The following is a 23,545-nucleotide window of genomic DNA, read 5'->3' on the forward strand; positions in this document are numbered from 1 at the left end:
GCACAATTTTGTACAGAGGTAATTGTCAAGCCATTAAGAGAGATGATAAATGCTTAAGTAATATGGATAATGTAGTAATGTAACACTTCAATAATGAAGAAAACCTTCAACTTTTCCAGTGTTTTATTTATAGCTTATTTGGCATTACTTTGCAGATGGTCCACAAATGTTTTCTTCACTGTGTGTGTGAGTGAAATTAGCAACTGAATGAAAAAGATATATAAAATAATCTCCTATTTCTTGGTAAAATGAAAAATAATAAAATTTTGTAAAGGTTTTTAAATTCCAGTTGATGTTTTTGTTTAGCTATGCTCCCAGTGAAGACAGATGTTCCTCAAGGGGTATCACGGCTGTGCCCTGGTGCTAGAAGATCTTTCTTCTGCCGCATGAAGTGCAAACATTCGCCTGTAGTTAAAGAAGAAGCTGATACCACTACTGGTTGCCACCGGCGCAAAAAGCAGCAACCTCCAGGTATGATGTGCACTTTTGAAACACTAGGACTCGTATGTTATAGGTGATACACGAGTCTTGTAGAAAGTATGACTAACATGTGAATCATCACAAGAATACTGCACATTTTTTTTACTCTCTATTCCCACTGCACAGTTGAAACAACAAAATGGGTCTGAAGCGAAAAGCTGAATATTATTGATCAAAATTTAAGAGGTTGACAGCACATACCCTGAAAATTAGTGGCATGAGACTAAATTCATAAACAGCTTTTTATTTTTATTTAAATGTAGTTGTTAGGATACTATGCAAAGATTCCTCTTATGCGGACAGAGCTTTCCGATTTTTGCAAGGTATAATATTGTTGCATAGTTATTATGTTGTGCGTGGAAGCTAAATGAAACAGAAGATAGACGGAGCCTTTATTAATCTGGACACTTGTCAGTAACATTTCACTGTGCAACTCAAAAACTTTCAGTTATTCTCTGTAACCGGTAATAGCTACATAAACAAGGGAGACACTAAGTGTTACTTAAAATTCTCATGCCAACTGCTCTGATGTTAGAATCAAATCTTTTGATTAACTGCCATTCATCTCACCTCCTTTCATCATATAGATGCATATATGCATTGCAGTTGAACAAGTCAGCACCACTTTCTATTAAATTAATAAAATTATCAATTTCAAATGATCTTACATCTTAAAAACAAAAACAATTTTGTCAAGTTCAATGTGTAAGTGAACTGTCATGACCAGTAATGGACTAGACAGAGTTTATGCCATGCAACCACATATGGGAACGATATATCGGAACTCCAATACCACTATAATTAGTTCTAGCTTGTCCTTCTTTGCATTTCAGATGAAATGAAGAGTTAAAGATTGGTTACTGAGCAGGGCACTAATGATCAGGTTGAGAGCTGCTCTATACAAAATTTGAGACTTAAGCTATGTTATGAAAGGGACATCATAAGATTTAGATGCCACAGACATTGTTCCTTAAAGAGTACCTTAATTACTAATCATGACTGAAGCATAGAATGAGACACCAAACCTATGTTAAGTGATGATAAATCTGTGGTATCTATGTAAGATATGTAATAAGCATTTTATTATTAAAATGACTGATTACTATTCACATATGTTGTTGTTGGGGTCTTCAGTCCTGAGACTGGTTTGATGCAGCTCTCCATGCTACTCTATCCTGTGCAAGCTTCTTCATCTCCCAGTACCTACTGCAGCCTACATCCTTCTGAATCTGCTTACTGTATTCATCTCTTGGTCTCCCTCTACGATTTTTACCCTCCACATGGCCCTCCAATACTAAATTGGTGATCCCTCGATGCCTCAGACATGTCCTACCAACCGATCCCTTCTTCTAGTCAAGTTGTGCCACAAGCCCCTCTTCTCCCCAATTCTGTTCAATACCTCCTCATTAGTATGTGATCTACCATCTAATCTTCAGCATTCTTCTGTAGCACCACATTTCGAAAGCTTCTATTCTCTTCTTGTCTAAGCTATTTATTGTCCACGTTTCACTTCCATACATGGCTAAACTCCATACAAATACCTTCAGAAACGACTTCCTGACATTTAAATCTATACTCGATGTTAACAAATTTTTCTTCTTCAGAAACGCTTTCCTTGCCATTGCCGGTATACATTTTATATCCTCTCTACTTCAACCATCATCAATTATTTTGCTCCACAAATAGCAAAACTCCTTCACTATTTTAAGTGTTTCATTTCCTAATCTAATTCCCTCAGCATCACACGACTTAATTCGACTACATTCCATTATCCTTGTTTTGCTTTTGTTGATGTTCATCTTATACCCTTCTTTCAAGACACTGTCCATTCCGTTCAACTGCTCTTCCAATTCCTTTGCTGTCTCTGACAGAATTACAATGTCATCGGCGAACCTCAAAGTTTTTATTTCTTCTCCATCGATTTTAATGCCTACTTCGAACTTTTCTTTTGTTTCCTTTATTGCTTGCCCAATATACAGATTGAATAACATCAGGGATAGGCTACAACCCTGTCTCACTCCCTTCCCAACCACTGCTTCCCTTTCATACCCCTCGACTCTTATAACTGCCATCTGCTTTCTGTACAAATTGTAAATAGCCTTTCGCTCTCTGTATTTTACCCCTGCCACCTTCAGAATTTGAAAGAGAGTATTCCAATCAACATTGTCAAAAGCTTTCTCTAAGTCTACAAATGCTAGAAATGTAGGTTAGCCTTTCCTTAATCTTTCTTCTAAGATAAGTTGTAGGGTCAGTATTGCCTCACGTGTTCCAACATTTCTATGGAATCCGAACTGATCTTCCCCGAGGTCGCCTTCTATCAGTTTTTCCATTCGTTTATAAAGAATTCATGTTAGTATCTTGCAGCTGTGACTTATTAAACTGATAGTTTGGTAATTTTCACATCTGTCAACACCTGCTTTCTTTGGGATTGGGATTATTATATTCTTCTTGAAGTCTGAGGGTATTTCGCCTGTCTCATACATCTTGCTCACCAGATGGTAGAGTTTTGTCAGGACTGGCTCCCCCAAGGCTGTCAGTAGTTCTAATGGAATGTTGTCTACTCCGGAGGCCTTGTTTTGACTCAGGTCTTTCAGTGCTCTGTCAAACTCTTCACGCAATATCATATCTCCCATTTCATCTTCATCTACATCCTCTTCCATTTCCATAATATTGTCCTCAAGTACATCGCCCTTGTAAAGACCCTCTCTATACTCTTCCACCTTTCTGCTTTCCCTTCTTTGCTTAGAACGGGGTTTCCATCAAAGCTCTTTCTCTTTATATTCATGCAAGTGGTTCTCCTTTCTCCAAAGGTCTCTTTAATTTTCTTGTAGGCAGTATCTATCTTATCCCTAGTGAGATAAGCCTCTACATCCTTACATTTGTCCTCTAGCCATCCCGGCTTAGCCATTTTGCACTTCCTGTCGATATCATTTTTGAGAAGTTTGTATTCCTTTTTGCCTGCTTCATTTACTGTATTTTTATATTTTCTCCTTTCAGCAATTAAATTCAACACTTCTTCTGTCACCCAAGGATTTCTACCAGCCCTTGTCTTTTTACCTATGTGATCCTCTGCTGCCTTCACTATTTCATCTCTCAAAGCTACCCATTCTTCTTCTACTGTATTTCTTTCCCCCATTCTTGTCAATTGTTCCCTTATGCTCTCCCTGAAACTCTCTACAACCTCTGGTTCTTTCAGTGTATCCAGGTCCCATCTCCTTAAATTCCCACTTTTTTGCAGTTTCTTCAGTTTTAATCTGCAGTTCATAACCAATAGATTGTGGTCAGAGTCCACATGTGCCCCTGGAAATGTCTTACAATTTAAAACCTGGTTCCTAAATCTCTGTCTTACCATTATATAATCTATCTGATACCTTTTAGTATCTCCTGGGTTCTATCATGTATACAACCTTCTTTCATGATTCTTAAACCAAGTGTTAGCTATGATTAAGTTATGCTCTGCACAAAATTCTACCAGGCGGCTTCCTCTTTCATTTCTTAGCCCCAATCCATATTCACCTACTATGTTTCCTTCTCTCCCTTTTCCTACTCTTAATTCCAGTCACCCATGACTATTAAATTTTCGTCTCCCTTCACTACCTGAATAATTTCTTTTATCTCATCATGCATTTCATCAATTTCTTTGTCATCTGCAGAGCTAGTTGGCATATAAACTTGTACTACTGTAGTAGGCGTGGGCTTCGTGTCTATCTTGGCCACAATAATGCGTTCACTATGCTGTTTGTAGTAGCTTACCCGTACTCCTATTTTTTTTTTTTATTCATTATTAAACCTACTCCTGCATTACCCCTGTTTGATTTTGTATTTATAACCCTGTATTCACCTGACCAAAAGTCTTGTTTCTCCTGCCACCGAACTTCACTAATTCCCACTATATCTAACTTTAACCACACTCTCTCTGCAAAACACTGGAAGAATGTGACCTCTTTGTAGGTCGCCAGCATACTTGCTGACAATGGTTATCTGGGGTAGTGTAGAATGATGATTCATTGCTGAACACACTGCAATGTCATCCATTAGCACTCCATTCTTCTCAGTCATGGCACCACTCCAAATGCAGCCATTTGTGTTGTGTTGTTAATAGCAGCACACTCATGGGATGATAATTTCCGAGTCCAGCTGTTGCTAGTCTCTGACCAGTGGTGGGTATGGCACAGACAACTGCAGAGAGCCCATTCCTCGTTCTCAGACAGCGGGTCAGATATGAAGGGGTTATGATGTGCTCGGTGCACAATTCGGTGATCCTCCTTTGTGGTGGTCAGATGTGTTTGCCCTGAAACTTGACGAAGAGGATTCTTGTTTTTACGTTCCAATGCATCAGGCTGCATTACATGGGAAGGCCCCACAAGTCTGAATGTTGCATGATCTGACTGAGCCGGCCAAATGGAAACCCACAATGAGACTGGTTCTGGTAATGTTGTTCCACATGAGTACACCCGGCATCTCTATATGCTTCTCAGTGATCCCTCAACATCTGACACCATTCACACCCCTTATACACTGAGGTGACAGAAGCAATGAGATAGGGGTATGCACATATATAGATGGCGGTAGTTTGTATACATAAGGCATAAAAGGGAAGTGCATTGGCAGAACTGTCATTTGTACTCAGATGATAGATGTGAAACAGTTTCCAATGTGATTGTGGCCACACAATGGGAATTAACGGTCTTTGAACGTGGAATAGTAATTGGATCTAAATGCATGAGACGTTCCATTTTAGAAATCGCTAGGGATTTCAGTATTCCAAGATCCATAGTGTCAAGAGTGTGCTGAGGACACCAAATTTCAGGTATCACCTCTCACCATAGACACTGCAGTGGCAGATGGCCTTTACTTAACAACCAAAAGCAGCAGCATTTGTGTAGTATTATCAGTGCTAACAAACAAGCAACCCTTCATGAAATGACTGTGGGACGTACAACAAACGTATTCGTTATGACAGTGTAGTCAAATTTGGTGTTAATGGGCAGTAGCAGCAGATGACTGCCATGAGGGCCTTGACTAACAGCAGGACATTGCCTGCAGTTCCTCTCCTGGACTCGTGACCATATCAGTTGGACCCTAGATGACTGGAAAATTGTGGCCTGTTCAGATGAGTCCTGATGTTAGGTGGTTAGAGCTGATGATAGGGTTCAAGTGTGGTGCAGACATCATGAATCCATGGATCCAAGTTGTTAACAAGGCACTGTGCAAACTGGTGGTGGCTCCATTTTGGCATGGGCTGTGTTTCTATTAAATTTACTGGGTCCTTCATCCAACTGAACTGGCCTTTGTATGGAAATGGTTATGTTCGACTACTTGGAGACCACTTGCAGCCATTCATGGACTTCATGATCCCAAACGACAACATCGTTCCACCAGGCCACAACTGTTTGGCTTGAAGAACATTCTGGACAGTTCAAGCATACAATTAGGCCACCCAGAACACCTGGCATGAAACGGATCTAACATTTGAGGGTCATAATTGAGCGGTCAGTTCATGCACAACGTCCTGCACTAGCAACACTTTCACAGTTGTGGAGAATTATAGTGGCAGCAAGGCTCAGCATTTCTGCAGGGGATTGTTGTAAAGTTACATGACCAGTAGTAATCCACTTTAACCAGGAGTTAGTATGTGCTAATGTAGGTAACTATTTTTTCTAAAAATACCATTATAATCATGTAAAGATCAAACTACAATTTTGAGATAAACAGCACCTATTTAGTATATACAGATTATTTCTTTGTAATTTATTTGAGTAGATTTAGCTGCCATAAGGATAATAGCAGCATAGTGACCGTTTATAGTTCATATATCATACTGGCAAGTTTCTGTGACTTGTCTGTTTTTTGTTAATATATATTTCAACTTGTTCTAGTCTCTGATGGCTCTCCTTCTTGATGGGGTCTATTGTATATTTTTAATGAATGAATATATGTTGCTATGGTATGACCTTGGTGGAATGTAAATGTAGGAGTAAAAGTAACAGCACACCATATAGTTGAGGCATTGGGTAGTTAATAGGCACACAATCAAGCCTGAATATATTGCTAACCACTTAAACTATGTCCTTCTTCAGAGGTAACTAGTGCAGAACACGCATGCACACATGTCCCAGCTGTCTACATTGTACCTACACTGCAGCTGCAGTCGAGGAACTGGAGAAAAGCATTTGTATCATTATTCCTTTGATGTAACTAAGATTCCTATAAGTATATTGCGAAAGAATATCAAAACTATATCATACAGTTCTTTTTTATTTTTGACACAATCACTTTTTTTACATGGCCATAACCAGTTTTGGCCAACAATGGCCATCTTCAGATGGTATAGATGACATTTAGAGAACAATGTTCATGAGTTGATAACATTATTTATAATGCATGAACATTTGTTCACTATATGCCACGCATAGCATCTTCAGGTAGCCACTGTGTCAAAAAAAGTGATCGTGTCAAAAATAAAAATGAAACTTTATAAGTTAGTCATTGTCTCCTTAAATATAATATCAATATAATAGAGAGAAACATTCCACGTGGGAAAAATATATGTAAAAACAAAGATGATGTGACTTACCGAACGAAAGCGCTGGCAGGTCGATAGACACACAAACAAACACAAACACACACACAAAATTCAAGCTTTCGCAACAAACTGTTGCCTCATCAGGAAAGAGGGGAAGGAGAGGGAAAGACGAAAGGATGTGGGTTTTAAGGGAGAGGGTAAGGAGTCATTCCAATCCCGGGAGTGGAAAGACTTACCTTAGGGGGAAAAAAGGACAGGTATACACTCGCACACACGCACATATCCATCCACACATATACAGACAGGTGTCTTACCCTAAGGTAAGTCTTTCCGCTCCTGGGATTGGAATGACTCCTTACCCTCTCCCTTAAAACCCACATCCTTTCGTCTTTCCCTCTCCTTCCCCTCTTTCCTGATGAGGCAACAGTTTGTTGTGAAAGCTTGAATTTTGTGTGTGTGTTTGTGTTTGTTTGTGTGTCTATCGACCTGCCAGCGCTTTCGTTCGGTAAGTCACATCATCTTTGTTTTTACATAAATATAATATCAGTTTTTCCAGAAACTATATGGGTTTGCTGAATTATAAACCTCTCTTATGTGTACTACAGTGCGCTGGACATGAAGTCGTGCGCATGGTTGAAAGGTATTCTATTTCAGCGTGAAATACATCACATGAATGGAACTGAAATACTGGTATTTTTCTTACAGATCGAAAATACTGTGTGATACAATGTACTGGATATCTCAAATCTTGGGCCCCTGCTAAAATAGGCCTTGAGGAACAGGAAAGTGAAGGGGAAGGTGATGCCTGCAATCTCTCCTGCCTTGTTGCTGTCGGTCGTGTCCAGCCACAAGTGACACAACGCCCACCACTGACAGGAATGAGACGACCCAATGTTCGAACAATACAGTTCATATCAAGGCATGCTCTTGATGGCAAATTCCTTTTTGTCGACCAAAGGTAATGCGGCTCAAAAAATAAGAATCAAGTAATAGCCACAGTACCTTGTTGTATTGATGGGTTGAAAAACGTATCACACTAACATAGGTCATTTTTCTCTTCTTGGCAGTGTACTTTATACACACACGCATTTACCATGCTTGAAATTCATGTGAGAAGTTTCCGAAATTTGGATCATGTGTATGTTACCTGTGTACTCAGCATCCAATTTAAATTACCATGTTATTACACAATTATAAGTTCAAACATGTTTTGAAGGCAACTGCCAACAGCTGTTAAGTATGTTATGAAATGTATGACACACAGATGCGTAAGTTATTATTACCACTGGTTTTGGTAGTGATAATAAAAAAAACTTACAGGCAGCTGTGGGTCATTGCATTTCATAAAACTAAGATGACTTCAGTTAAGGACTTTCATATGTACTACCTCACACTTCAAAATTTAACAGAAACAAGTGGAAACTGACCAGGACATTAGGCAGTGTTACTGAAATTTGAAAATCTTTTGAGTTTTTAGCTATTGACAGTAGAAAATATCTACAAAGCGGTCCAGTTTCTGTGCTATGAAAAATATGAAATTAGTTCTGTATATAAAATTTATTTTAATAAATACATACTCATATGTTTGATGCACTCATAGTTTCAGTGAAAGTCTGTGCACAAAGTTAATTACTTATTCATCTGTGATAATGAATACAAGCTGAAGCAATGAATTAAGATTTGTACTGAGTTCAGGATTCAAATCTGGATCTCCCGCTCACTAGGCAGATGTGCTAACCATTGCGCCGCCCTGGCACTGCGGCTAACACAGCTGGGCAGATTACCCTAGTATATCTCCCTCCCTAACACAAACTTCAGTTCATGTTTCAGAAGGGAGGGAGATGAACTAGGGTAATATGTGCAGTTGTGTTAGCTGCATTGCCAGGATGGCACAGTGGTCAGTGCATCTACTTAGTATGCTGGAGGCCTGGATTCGAATCCCGGCCTTGGAACAAATTTTAATTCATTGCTTTGCCCTGTATTCTTTATCATAGATAAAGTTGGGCCTTCATAAGTTTCTGGAACATATAATTTATCTGATTAATTAGTCATATGTGTTTTCCGCAGGGCTACCTTGGTACTTGGTTTCCTGCCTCAGGAGCTGCATGGTACGAGCATGTATGAGTACTACCATCATGAAGACATTGCACATCTTGCTGAATCACATAAAATAGCTTTGCAGGGTCCAGAAAAAGTGACAACTCAGGTCTGTAATGAATTTAAATGGATTCTTTGCTTGATTTCAGAGTGTACTTCTAAGGCAACTCTTTAATTCCATAAGGTAATTGTTCCACTGATAATAGTTGGTTTCATTATTTCTACAACTGAATATATTTTACTCTTTTGATGCTTTCTGAAGAGTGAACTGTGAGGAAATTACTTGGAGACCTGAGATTTGTTGAGCAAATTTTATTCTATGACTTATTTCAGATGAAAAATCAACTACTCAGGTAGTTTTAACAGCACAAAAGAATCTAAGCTCTAAGTAAAACTTCATTCCAAAGAAACTTGAATTGGCTGACAAATTACCTGCTATAAGTTTATTGCTCTTGGAATGATTTTTATTCAATAAACATTAAATTAAATTTTTCTAAGTATTCTAGTTTGTTTGGTGCAGAATAACACAAAATCTGATAGGAGGAAGTGACATAACTTGTTCTAAGGAGGACACTGCCTACACTGTGCAAATGAACTGATTTAATGCATTATTTCACAAGTTATCAAGCAAAAATCTGATAGGAGGAAGTGACAGAACTTGTTCTAAGGAGGACACTGCCTACACTGTGCAAATGAACTGATTTAATGCATTATTTCACAAGTTACCAAGCAAAAATTTGAGACAGGATAAAAAAAGAGTGAGTGGAAAAACAGGTATTAAATAAGTTTACTGACGAAAACTTACAACTTTCGAAATGGTTTATGTATTTTAACTAAGGCATCAGTTAATAAACGTTGTTAATTGTTACAAATATTGGACTGAGGGAATAAAAAATTGACATATTACAATACAAAATACAGATGTGTTCATATACAATAGACTACTCTGAGTCCTCAACTTCAAGGCAAGAGACACACTTCACAACTTTTTTTCTGAATGTGTGTTACACACATATTTATGACACTGTCCACAATACTGTTGTTTTAGCTTCTCTTACACAAATATTGCACTGACCTTTCCCTGCAGGAAGCTGACATGCTTCTGTTGTCACTTCTTTGATTTTCTTTTGTAGAATAGTCTCCATTGATTGAACAATTTGGCTAGATAACCCTCTTGCATTGGCACTTCTTTCTTCTACCTACAATTTCACTAGTTCCATCCCAGCTTGCAGAAGATAAAGTTTTCGTTTGTTGTGTTTCTTTTCATTCCATCTTGGATGTTGGTGGATGAATATGGTGTTTGCATTGATAGCACAAATGTCGATGAGAGAGTAAAATACAGATAGAGGCCATCTCTTTGTTCCCCTCTTGCAGGTGTACATACACGCCATTTGATCAATGGTATCAATTCCACCTTTCGTGGAATTATAATATGCATTTATCTCGATTTTATTCTTCTCTCCTCCAACAGTGCCTTTATCTTGGTGCATTGTTGACAACATCAGTAAGTTTTTTCTTGGTTTCGTTTTTGCTATGTAGGACAGCAAAGTTACTGGAGGCCTACCTGTTGATGGGTCTGTGAACAAGAACATTGATGAATATCGATTTGACGTGTTCTTCATTATGTCTGGAATATGCTTCCTGTTTGACTGGAGAGTTCCTACTGTAGTAACTTTGTAGTCTTGGTATAACTCTTCTGCCCAAATCCACCGATGTGTATTATTGGTCTGTTGTAATATTTTGACCAGTATTTTTCACAGGTGCTACCAGACGTTTGATGACAGCTGCTGAACCCCGTTCTTCTTTCGACAAATTCAGAACATTACCTGCATAGGGTTCCATATTCAAGATGTATCTGTCAACTGCATCAGACATCATGCGTATAAGGATGCCATACTTGCCCGGTTTATCCTTCATAAATACTCTGAAGGGGCAGCGCCCTCTAAACAAGCTGAGCATCTCGTCAATGGTGAGGTGGACCCCTGGTTTATACAGTAGTGGAAACCTATCATTCACTTTGTTGAAAACATCATGGATTGCTGTGAACTTGTATGCTTCCCTTCTTAGCTGGTGGGTACTTTTGTCATCAGTAGTATGAAAGTTACTTGGGCAAAAGCAGGGGACATAAAAAAAATTGTGGTTCAACGAACAACCCCTCTCCCCTTAGGCTTCCTTGGGTTAAGAAAAGTTCTTCTGCACTGGATGGCCATGATTCACGTATATCTGGAGGTTGCAGGAGGACCTAAAAGTATGCGGAGGCATGACTATAAATAGGTGTTGTAAGTCTGCTTCTTCATAAATATAGATTTTATTAAGCACAACTTATTATCAGATGATCTCAGAAAGTAGTAGTTCTTGACTCTTCTGGAAATACACAGAGAAAAAGACTTTTGAAGGTGAATACCTTGTGGTAAATACAGCACTATGAATGTTTCTTGTATAACTCATATTTCATTGCTGGAAAACACTGTTTGTAGTTTTGACTGGGACATACTTGGATAAAAACTATGCTTCTGGTGCACCCAAATGCCATCAGTTTGTTCAATGGAAACATAATGTTTGGTTGAATGGAGAGCTATGTCAGTTTCATATTAGGCAGACAGGCAAATCTGTGGGCTAACCAAATGTCATCCGTAGGTAAAACTAACTGCAAATTTTGCAGTCCAGGAGAGAACCACATAATACAGGCTGTAAACATCGGCTAGTTGACAAGTGAGAGCATGGTGATCCATGTCAGCTCTTAAATCTGCCATGAGTATTAATCCGTGTAACCAGGCTGTGCTAGACATATCCTTCCACACCTCTCCTAGAGACCTTTCCATATGTACGTATAGTTATAACGAGTGACCCATTGATACATCTGGTGGGATTACAAAAAAAGTGAAGATAATGTGACCTTTTGGTCCCTTTTGTCACCAATCTATTGTCTCTATTAAGCTTTACTTCTTTCTAACTATGATTATTGAACACCATTGTTCCTACACCAAGTATTTCAAGTGTCATTTCTCACTGAGTGTTGAAGCAGTACTTCAAAGAACTGATATGGGACTGGTGCCAGTAAATTTGCAATGCAAGTATCTTTTATAAAATATATTTTAAACTAAAAACACAATTAAAATTGATTACCTTTTCTTTTTATTTTCAGGTATACCGATTTAAAAGCAAAGAGGGATCATTTATAAAACTTCAAAGTGAATGGAAATCCTTTAAAAATCCATGGACTAAAGATGTGGAGTACTTGGTTGCAAAGAACTCGGTCATACTGTAAGTTAGAGAGATTTCATATTAATTTATTTTTATTTACTGTAATTGGAAGAATTTTGATTATTATAGATGTTCGAAAAGAACTAAAATAAAGGGCTTTGTACCAGAAGTGAAAGAGAGAGATAAATGAAACAAAAGGTTAAACTCAAATAATTTTGGGACTGAAAAGGAGACCATGACAGCAAATAATAATAATAATAATAATAATAATAATAATAAAAGGGCTGCTAAGGTGAGGCAGTTGCAGTCAAACAAAGGCAGTTTTCATTATTGATTTTCTTAACATCATATCTTGCTGCAGGTATTTTGAACCAGTGCCCTGTATGATTTCCGATTTTATCCATGGTTATTCCTGTTCCCTACAACCAGTTCCTTTCTTTTAGTGAATGTAGAAGCCTCTGGTTTTGGAAGTGGGTTTCCTGTCCACTTCCATATGTGTATACCCTGCTGGTGCAGTCCAGTATGTAGAAGTTTTTCAAAATCCACTGAGATGAGCAAATTTACATACTAAAGAAAAGATAGGCAGAATGTAAAAAAATGATCATACTATCTTTAGAGGAAGAATGATCACTTAAATCATTGTGATCATTATAAGACACCCTTCTTGAGAGTGTTACTTTGCATATAACAACTTCTGATGTCAGCAATATAAATCAAATTACCTTCTGAAGTATACATTTGACAGTCTCTGAAATGGCATTTTATATTGTTGATTGAATGATACAGATAAGTCATTGTCTATATAGAAATTTGTTGCTTTGGAAACATTTGTTTATAGCTTAGATATTATTATGAATACAGACTGAGCCTCTTTGTGATGGGCATAGATGATTGGACATATTTCTAACAGAGGTTCCCATGAAGATCATTTCTGGTTGGCATTCACTTTTGGAAATGAGGTACCTACAATGGTTTACAAAACTTAAATTAAGGGTGGCAGAGTTGTCACTTGCGATATACTCTCGGCACAAGACTATTGCATTCACTTTTTATAAAAAATAATGCAAAGTTTTTGTATGAGTGGGCTGTAGTTTAAGAATATATAATTAAAATGCTGTAAGCAATGTGTCAAAACTGCATTGTAATGCATAAAAGTACACACATAAATTACCTCAATTAAAATAGCTTTGTGACTAACATTTAAGTAAGTTAAGTTGCCAGCTGTAGTTTTTTCTTCATGTCGCATGCTCAATGTATTGCCTGTTTAGTTGGTATGTGCAAATGTTGTTGTTGTTGTGGTCTTCAGTCCTGAGATTGGTTTGATGTAGCTCTCCATGCTACTCTATCCTGTGAAAGCTGCTTCATCTCCCAGTACGTACTGCAGCCTACATCCTTCTGAATCTACTTAGTGTATTCATCCCTTGGTCTCCCTCTATGATTTTTACCCTCCACACTGCCCTCCAGTATTAAATTGGTGATCTCTTGATGCCTCAGAACATGTCCCACCAACCAATCCCTTCTTCTAGTCAAGTTGTGCCACAAACTCCTCTTCTCCCCAATTCTATTCAATACCTCCTCATTAGTTATGTGATCAACCCATCTAATCTTCAGCATTCTTCTGTAGCACCACATTTTGAAAGCTTCTCTTCTCTTCTTCTCTGAACTATTTATTGTTCATGTTTCACTTCCGTACATGGCTACACTCCATACAAATACTATTAGAAATACTTCCTAACACTTAAATGTATACTCGATGTTAACAAATTTCTTTTCTTCAGAAATGCTTTTCTTGCCATTGCCAGTCTACATTTTATATCCTCTCTATTTCACCCATCATCAGTTATTTTGCTCCCCAAAAAGCAAAATTCCTTTACTACATTAAGTGTCTCATTCCCTAATCTAATTCCCTCAGCATCACCCGAGTTAACTCAACTGCATTCCATTATCCTTGTTTTGTTTTTGTTGATATTCATCTTATATCCTCCTTTCAAGACACTTTCCATTCCGTTCAGCTGCTCTTCCAAGTCCTTTGCTGTCTCTGACAGAATTACAATGTCACTGGCGAACCTTAAAGTCTTTATTCCTTCTCCATGGATTTTAATACCTACTCCGAATTTTTCTTTTTTTTCCTTTATTGCTTGCTCAATATACAGATTGAATAACATCGGGGGAGAGGCTACAACCCTGTCTCACTCCCTTCCCAACCGCTGCTTCCCTTTCATGTCCCTCAACTCTTATAACTGCAATCTGGTTTCTGTACAAATTGTAAATAGCCTTTCACTCCCTATATTTTACCCCTGCCACCTTCAAAATTTGAAAGAGAGTATTCCAGTCAACATTGTCAAAAGCTTTTTATAAGTTTACAAATGCAAGAAATGTAAGTTTGCCTTTTCTTAATCTAGCTTCTAAGATAAGTCATAGGGTCAGTATTGCCTCACGTGTTCCAATACTTCTACAGAATCCAAACTGATCTTCCCTGAGGTCAGATTCTACCAGTTTTTCCATTCGTCTGTAAAGAATTTGCATTCGCTGTCAACACCTGCTTTCTTTGGGATTGGAATTATTATATTCTTCTTGAAGTCTGAGGGTATTTCGCCTGTCTCATACATCTTGCTCACCAGATGGTAGAGTTTTGTCAGGAATGGCTCTCCCAAGGCTGTCAGTAGTTCTAATGGAATGTTGTCTAGTCTCGCGACCTTGTTTCAACTTAGGTCTTCAGTGCTCTGTCAAGCTCTTCACGCAGTATCAAATCTCCCATTTCATCTTCGTATACATCCTCTTCCATTTCCATAATATTGTCTTCAAGTACATTGCCCTTGTATAGACCCTCTCTATACTCCTTCCACCTTTCTGCTATCCCTTCTTTGCTTAGAACGGGGTTTCCATCTGAGCTCTTGATATTCATACAAGTGGTTCTTTTTTCTCCAAAAGGTCTCTTTAATTTTCCTGTAGGCAGTATCTATCTTATCCCCAGGTGAGATAAGCCTCTATGTCGTTACATTTGTCCTCTAGCCATCTCTGCTTAGCCATTTTGCACTTCCTGTCAATCTCATTTTTGAGACGTTTTTATTCCTTTTTGCCTGCTTCATTTACTGCATTTTTATATTTTCTCCTTTCATCAGTTAAATTCAACACTTCTTCTGTCACCCAAGGATTTCTACTAGCCCTCGTCTTTTTACCTACTTGATTCTCTGCTGCCTTCACTACTTCATCCCTCAAATCTACCCATTCTTCTTCTACTGTATTTCTTTCCCCAATTCTTGTCAATTGTTCCCTTATGCTCTCCCTGAAACTCTGTACAAACTCTGGTTTAGTCAGTTTATCCAGGTCCCATCTACTTAAATTCCCACCTTTTTGCAGTTTCTTCAGTTTTAATCTACAGTCATAACCAATAGATTGTGGTCAGAGTCCACATCTGCCTCTGGAAATGTCTTACAATTTAAAACCTGGTTCCTAAATCTCTGTCTAACCATTATATAATCTGTCAGTATCTCCAGGCTTCTTCCATGTACACAACCTTCTTTTATGATTCTTGAACCAAGTGTTAGCTGTGATTAAGTTATGCTCTGTGCAAAATTCTACCAGGTGGCTTCCTCTTTCATTTCTTCCCCCCAATCCATATTCACCTACTACTTTTCCTTCTCTTCCTTTTCCTACTATCGAATTCCAGTCACCCATGACTATTAAATTTTCGTCTCCCTTCACTATCTCAATAATATCTCTTATTTCATCACACATTTCATCAATTTCTAGGCGCTGCAGTCCGGGGACTGCTACAGTCGCAGGTTCGAATCCTGCCTCGGGCATGGCTGTGTGTGATGTCCTTAGGTTAGTTAGGTTTAAGTAGTTCTAAGTTCTAGGTTACTGATGACCTAAGATGTTGAGTCCCAAAGTGCTCAGAGCCATTTGAACCATTTCTTCATCATCTGCAGAGCTCGTTGGCATATAAACTTGTACTACTGTAGTAGGCATGGGCTTCGTGTCTATCTTGGCCACAATAATGCGTTCACTATGCTGTTTGTAGTAGCTTACCCGCAATCCTATTTTTTTTATTCATTATTAAACCTACTCCTGCATTGCCCCTATTTGATTTTGTACTTACAACGCTGTATTCACCTGACCAAACGTCTTGTTCCACCTGCCACTGAACTTCACTAATTCCCACTATATCTAACTTTAACCTATCCATTTCCTTTTTAAAGTTTCTAACCTACCTGCCCGATTAAGGGATCTGACATTCCACGCTCTGATCCGTAGAACGCCAGTTTTCTTTCTCCTGATAACGATGTCCTCTTGTGTAGTCCCCACCCAAAGATCTGAATGGGGGCTATTTTACCTCCGGAATATTTTACCCAAAAGGATGCCATCATAATTTAACCATACAGTAAAGCTGCATGCCCTCGGGAAAAATTACAGCTGTAGTTTCCCCTTGCTTTCAGCCGTTTGCAGTACCAGCATGGCAAGGCCGTTTTGGTTAGTGTTACAAGGCCAGATCAGTCAATCATCCAGACTGTTACCCCTGCAACTACTGAAAAGGATGCTGCTCCTCTTCAGGAACCACACGTTTGTGTGGCCTCTCAACAGATACCCCTCCATTCTGGTTGCACCTACGATATGGCTATCTGTATCGCTCAGGCTCGCAAGCCTCCCCACCAACGGCAAGGTCTATGGTTCATATGCAAATAGAGGGTAGTAAAGCAAAGCTGCAAAGCTTAACTCCATTTTCAAATGTTTCTTTAAATAGGACTGTTGAAAGCAGATATACCACAGACTGAAGGGACAAACCACTCACATAGTGGTTTTGATTTCTTCACATTTTACCTCAATTTAAGCCTCATTCCACTGGAAAGATGAATAAAGTAAGTGCCAGAATCAGTGTTGTTGAGAAACAGGTGAAATAATTAAAACTGAACAAAGCTCCAGAGCCCAAGTGGATTACTATCAGATTCTATACTGAATTTGTGGCTGAGCTAGCGCGCTCTTCTAACTATAATCTTAGATTCCTGAAGCAAAGCACCATGCTCAGTAGATGGAAGAAAGCACGGGTCACACCCATTTACAAGAAGGGTAGTAGAAGTGATCCACAAAACTACTACCCAGTAACCTTGACATCAATTTTTTTGCAGAATCTTAGAACGTATCCTGAGCCCAAACATAATGAGGTATCTTGAACAAAATGACCTCCTCCATGCCAATGACATAGAATCTGAAACCATCTATCATGCAAAACCCAACTCACACTTTTTCTCACATGATGTAATGAAAGTTTTGGATCAAGGCAGTCAGGTAGGTGCAGTATTTCTTGATTTCTGAAAATCATTTCTCAGCACATCATCTACACTTATCATGAAAAGTATGATTATATGATGCATTAAGTGAAATTTGTGATTGGATTGATGGTTTTTTGATAAAGCTGATGCAGCAGGTTATTTTGGCTGGAGAGACATTGTCAGATGTAGAAGTAAGTTTGGGTGTACCCCAGCAAAGTGTGTTGGGACCCTTGCTGTTCATGTTGTATACTAATGCCCTTGAGGATAATACTAATAGTAACCTCGGACTTTTTGCAGATTCTGCAGCTATCTATAATCAAGTACTGTCCAAAAGAAGCTGCATAAATATTCTGTCAGATCTCAATAAGCTTTCAAAGTGGTACAAAGATTGACAACTTGCATTAAATGTTCAGAAATGTGAAATTATGTACTTCACAAAAAAAGTGAATCACAGCTGGAATTGGCCAACTAATGCAAATACCTAGATGTAACATTTTGTAGGGATATGAATGGAATGGTCACATTGGCTCACTGATGGATGAAAGAGGTGACAGACATCAGCTTATTGGCAGAGTACTGGGGAAATGCAATCATTCTACAAAAGAGATTTGCTTTTACAAATGTCTGCTTGTGTCTGTGTATGTGTGGATGGATATGTGTGTGTGTGCGAGTGTATACCTGTCCTTTTTTCCCCCTAAGGTAAGTCTTTTCGCTCCCGGGATTGTAATGACTCCTTACCCTCTCCCTTAAAACCCACATCCTTTCGTCTTTCCCTCTCCTTCCCTCTTTCCTGATGAAGCAACCGTTTGTTGCGAAAGCTTGAATTTTGTGTGCATGTTTGTGTGTCTGTCGACCTGCCAGCACTTTCGTTTGGTAAGTCACATCATCTTTGTTTTTAGATATATTTTTCCCACGTGGAATGTTTACCTCTATTATATTCATACCATTATGAAGTTTGTTATAAATAATCCGCTGCAGTTCAAAAGGAACAATGATGTACATAATTACATTACCAGAAGGGGAAATGACATTCATTACTCCACATTAAGGCTGTCTTTAGCACAACAGGTGGTGGACAGTGGTGCAACAAAAAAATTTGATCACTTACCCAGTGATATAAAATGTCTGACATACAGCAAAGCAAAGTAAAATATGAAAACCAACTGAAAAAGTCTCTCCTTGACAGCTGCTTCTATTCCATAGAAGAATTTTTCTATTATTGTAATGCAGGTTGTGGGTAGGATTTACTCAATCACATCTGTATATTAAGAAAAAAAGTTTAGATGTTCAACACATAGGCATATTTACAAATTAATTTGCAATGTGAATGTAAAATGACTCATTCCATGTCATAACTATTTATTGTGCAAAATGATCAATGGAACATGAAACTCATTAACTAGCTGCACATTGGTATCACTGCTCTCCCCCCCCCCCCCCCCTGTCCTCTCTGCACCATTCTAATCTGTATGTCATAAAGTTATTTCATTTGAGCTATATTTAAGTACAGTTGAGCTCAGTGTTGTTTTGAATTCCACAGTACTTTACTAGGCATGGTCATATTGAAAGTAATATGCACTTACCTTCCTCTGACTTTTGGGCAGTTATAGGCCAACCAGAAACTTGACATTGACATGGACTCTAAACAACAGTGCAGTTTTGCATCTTTCACATTAACAAATCACTGCCCTGTGGTAAAATTCCTGTGAGTGTTAATTATGTAGTAATGAAATATATAAAACAATAGCTGGGTAGTAGATGCCGTATAATATTTTTTTTTTTTTTTTTAATTCAAAACATTAAAAGAAAGACACATCTCTTAGTCACATGAAGTATAAAGGTTAGGAAAAGATTCTGAATCCTTTTTAGAAGACTGAACAGGCAGTATACATTAGTACACTGTATGCCAACAGCAACACTCCCATGCTAGGAGCATTCACTGTGAACCTAATTTATTAGTGTACCATTTCCTTGAATGCTCCAATGTTCCCTTTATCGATTTGATTTTCAGCCAACCATTAACATTATCAGGCTATGGTCTGCATCCATATGTGGAATACAGTATGATTTACCATCCATTACATCAGCAATAATGTCTTCTGTGACTACCAGGTAGATTTTCAGAGCCTTCCACATATATTATTATTCTTGGGTCCTGTAACATACTCCTCTTGTAATATGGACTTTTACGTCATTACAACAGTGACTGGTATTGTCTTTCTTTCAGTTGTGAGAAGAATAATTCTATCACTTTGTTATTGATATTGGCACATTCTTTAATCCATTTTTCAGTTTATTAATTCTTGATTTCAGTTTATTAACTATTGCATTAATAACTATATTTTGCACAGTTCTCCTCCCCTCACTCTAACTGCACTTCCTGTGGTCATACTTTTGTGGCTTTAATGACATTGTTGTCAATGCCTTCTGTATTTCTATACTGTTGACTGTTATTGGTACTTCCATTTGCAACAAGAGTTTCCCACCCCAAGGGCAAGAAACTGGCATTGATTCCCTGTTCACTATTTCTCAGTGAGGGAGTCAAATAGAGCCAAATCCACTTATCTCTGTACCATTTCATTATGCACCTTTAACAACATAACCATTTTACTGCTTTCAGTTCACTTTTCCTCAGTCTTTTATATAATAATGAAACTAAAAAAAAAGAAAGAGAGAGAGAGAAATTACAGGAAGTTACCGTGAACACAGAATAGTTTCAATATTTAGGCTGTAGCATGGTATTTTTAGTCAGTCTTTCATCATTACATTTGACCATGTGTTAAACAAGTCTGTTGAATTTTTGAGCTACTTTGTTATTGAACAAATTAGCTGTGTGAAAATCTGGTAATACTAAATGTAGTACTTGAATATAACTGTTTTCTGTTGCATTTATATGTAACTATATTTGGACTACAATCTCATACAGTTTGTGAAGGCACAACACATCTAGCACGTATGTTAAAAAGAAGATGAAGCACACAGTACTTCACGTCTATATAGCAATCGCTTTATTTAAGTTTTTCTCAGTTGATTATGTACATGATAAATAACACCAGTAAATTATTGCAGGTCTGACATTCGGACTGTTGAAAGCAGTATACCACAGACTGAAGGGACAAACCACTCACATAGTGGTTTTGATTTCTTCACACAATGTAAGTATTAAAACAGTGTTTTTGTGTAATAGATGTTATGCAGTGTAGAGAGGAAGAAATAGAGAAAGAGATACACAAAAAACTACATCTTCAAAATATATTGAAGTAGTAGTACCAATAAGTTGTCAGTTATACAATCAGAATTCAATGTTGATTGCTTTATTGCAGCAAATGGAAACAGAGAAATGCAACGATTCATTAGTACTCATGTAGAAGCCAGCAAAATTGGTCGTCAGATTGCTGAAGAAGTGCTAGATTCTATGAAGCAAGGAGCAGATTCATCACCTGGCAGCAGTCCCTCACCAGATGTTGATCAAACACGGCCATCAGTAAGTGCTCAAGACATTTTATTGGTTACTAGACTTCTGCCCATGGCTTCGCCTGTGTATGTTTTCAACACATATTTTGCACACCCCTCCCTTTCTGTTTCCACCTCTTCCTCCCTCTGTCCATCCACCTCATCTTTCCACCTCTAACTGTCTATCTCCTCATGCTCCTGTCATGGTCCATCGCCTCCACCCCCTCTCTGACCATATCATTCTTCCCCATCTCTCTGTCCATCTCTACCTACCCCTCTTCCTTTTCTGTTGCTCACTAACCCTCTACACCTTCCACCCACCTCATGCATCTCCTCCTCCTCCACTTCCTCTGTCCATTTTCCTCTCCCCCTCTTACTGTCCAGACCCTCCTCTACCGATTTCAACATGTGCCCAGTCACGCTCATTGGGATATTTAGTCCTTGAAATAAATTTCTGTAAAGCAGGTTGATACTACTCCTACGAAGCACCTGCCATGTACGACAGCCTACACGTCAGGACCCAGAAAACTGTTTCTTACCCCTGACATGTAGGCTGCTCTGCAATGGAGGTTCAAGTAGCAGGCTGGTACTGTTCCCACACAACATGCCTGTTGTGCAAGGCAGCCTATATGCCAGGGGCAGAAAAACATGTTTTTGGCCATATCTCTGTTCCTATTGGAGTTAGGAGATTATAAATCCCACAGTGCTTATACTCAAGAGGCATGCTGTTTCTGTGCGTAATCTGGCTGAAACTGATCGAAAGGTTTTGAATGAGATTCGAGACATACACACGTGCACTCTCTTTTTTAACAGATAATGAATATCAGGATAACATTGACAAGAAGAAGAGACATGATGATTGGACATGTAGCAAGTTGTCAGGGTATAATGGTACTTAGGGGATCTGTAAAGTGTAAAACTATAGGGGAGGGCAGAGATTGGAGTTTATCCTATAATTAATTGATGATGTTGGATGCAAGTGCTACTCTGAGATGAAGAGCTTGGCACATGAGTAGAATTTGCAATGGACCACATCAAACCTGTATTATGACTGATAAAAAAATAGTAACACATAATCCCAATCAGAACATGCAAATAAATACGTAAGACCATAGACACAAAATTCAGCAAGTTATTTATCACTGGTCCTCAAATTTATAGCTTAACTTTTTAGTTGGAAATAGGAGAATCATCTTTGTGTGCACTGATGAATTAACAAAAATTAAAAATTATCTGGAGATAAAACATAGAATAAACTGTTACATTCAATAAACTCAGTTTGTTTTTATACTTTCAAATAAATGCTGTATTTACCTTTTAAGACAATACAGGGTGCAAGGGGAGAAAGCTCACAGTTGCAGGGAGGTTTGAGCTGGAGTTTATTTGTTGAGTTAGCTATTATCAGTAGGGTGGATAGCATAGAGAGCTAGAAAAGGAAGTATATCCTTGAAAAAAAAATACAGCATGGTTGAACATAGGTTCAGTATTGAATGTGATACCTTTGTAATCATTCTCATCAGTGCTGGGAGTGTGGGGAGAGTGTTTGGGACAAGACTGGGAAAACTTAATCACATCCTCTCCCAGGTCTTCTGTTACCTGTCATCCTGCTTGGAAATGAGGTGCACCTTTCCAAAATCCTTCCCATTTCCCCCCCCCCAAATCCTTGTCACTTCTCCCAGAGTGTTATTCTTGCTGCCCACCCAACCTATAAAATATTGTGGTCCAACCTTATGCCATGCCCATTTTCAGTCTCTTGCCAGATGGTTTGTATTGGAAGGATAATTGGATGAGCTGTCCTACACTCTGATTACACCATGTCCTACTCTAGTCCCATTACATCCATATTATAACATATCAGAGGCAGATCCACCTATGAAAATAGTCTGTCATATGCCCACTCTCCTATAATTCCTTATAGCCTTTTATGGAAGCATGGCAACCAAATGCCTATCTGAGTGCTTGGCCACTATCAAACTGTGAACAAGAACAAAGTTGACCATCCAGTGTTAGAACACACTGCTGAGCACAATATGCTCAACTTCATGGCTGTCGCAAACCTGTGTTGAGCCCTCCCTGCCATTACAACACAATGTTGTTTGAAGCACACAGATGGGAATTGTCTTTGTCACACATACTTTGATACTGCAGTCCTTCTGACCTTAACCTCAACTAGTGCTGGTGTATCACCCAGCTCCATTACTGTCTCATGTCTTCCACCTTACTCCAATAAATTCCATCCACATAGCTACTGTTCATTTAATGGACTCCCTCTTCCTCTGTTCTCTCTCTCTTCTCCCCCCACCCCCACCTACCCCTTAACTCACCTTCCTCTTAACATGCTCCTCCATGGCATTGTATGCCACATGCAGATTCCCTTGCCTGCATCAGTGCATTAGGATGGGTTCACCAGTGCAACACTCCAATCCCATTTTATTGCTACTTCTTCTGCCTACCTATCAGCCCCACTTCCCTCCATCTCTCACTTGCCTTCCCCTTCTTCTTGCTTCTCTCACCA

General features: G+C 38.6%; 1 protein-coding gene across 2 annotated transcripts in view; it reads left to right on the forward strand.

Moving 5' to 3' along the window:
* Positions 1–23,545, forward strand: part of LOC126259207 (protein cycle) — a 981,945-nt gene that overhangs the window by 941,116 nt on the left and 17,284 nt on the right. For both annotated transcript variants that reach the window (XM_049955799.1, XM_049955798.1), the window contains 6 exons: positions 307–471; positions 7,712–7,964; positions 9,074–9,212; positions 12,249–12,367; positions 20,647–20,732; positions 20,901–21,061. In XM_049955799.1, coding sequence (XP_049811756.1) covers positions 307–471; positions 7,712–7,964; positions 9,074–9,212; positions 12,249–12,367; positions 20,647–20,732; positions 20,901–21,061 — 923 coding nt within the window. The remainder of the gene's footprint in view (positions 1–306; positions 472–7,711; positions 7,965–9,073; positions 9,213–12,248; positions 12,368–20,646; positions 20,733–20,900; positions 21,062–23,545) is intronic.

The sequence above is a fragment of the Schistocerca nitens genome, chromosome 5 (genome assembly GCF_023898315.1).
Source record: "Schistocerca nitens isolate TAMUIC-IGC-003100 chromosome 5, iqSchNite1.1, whole genome shotgun sequence".
Taxonomy (NCBI): domain Eukaryota; kingdom Metazoa; phylum Arthropoda; class Insecta; order Orthoptera; family Acrididae; genus Schistocerca; species Schistocerca nitens.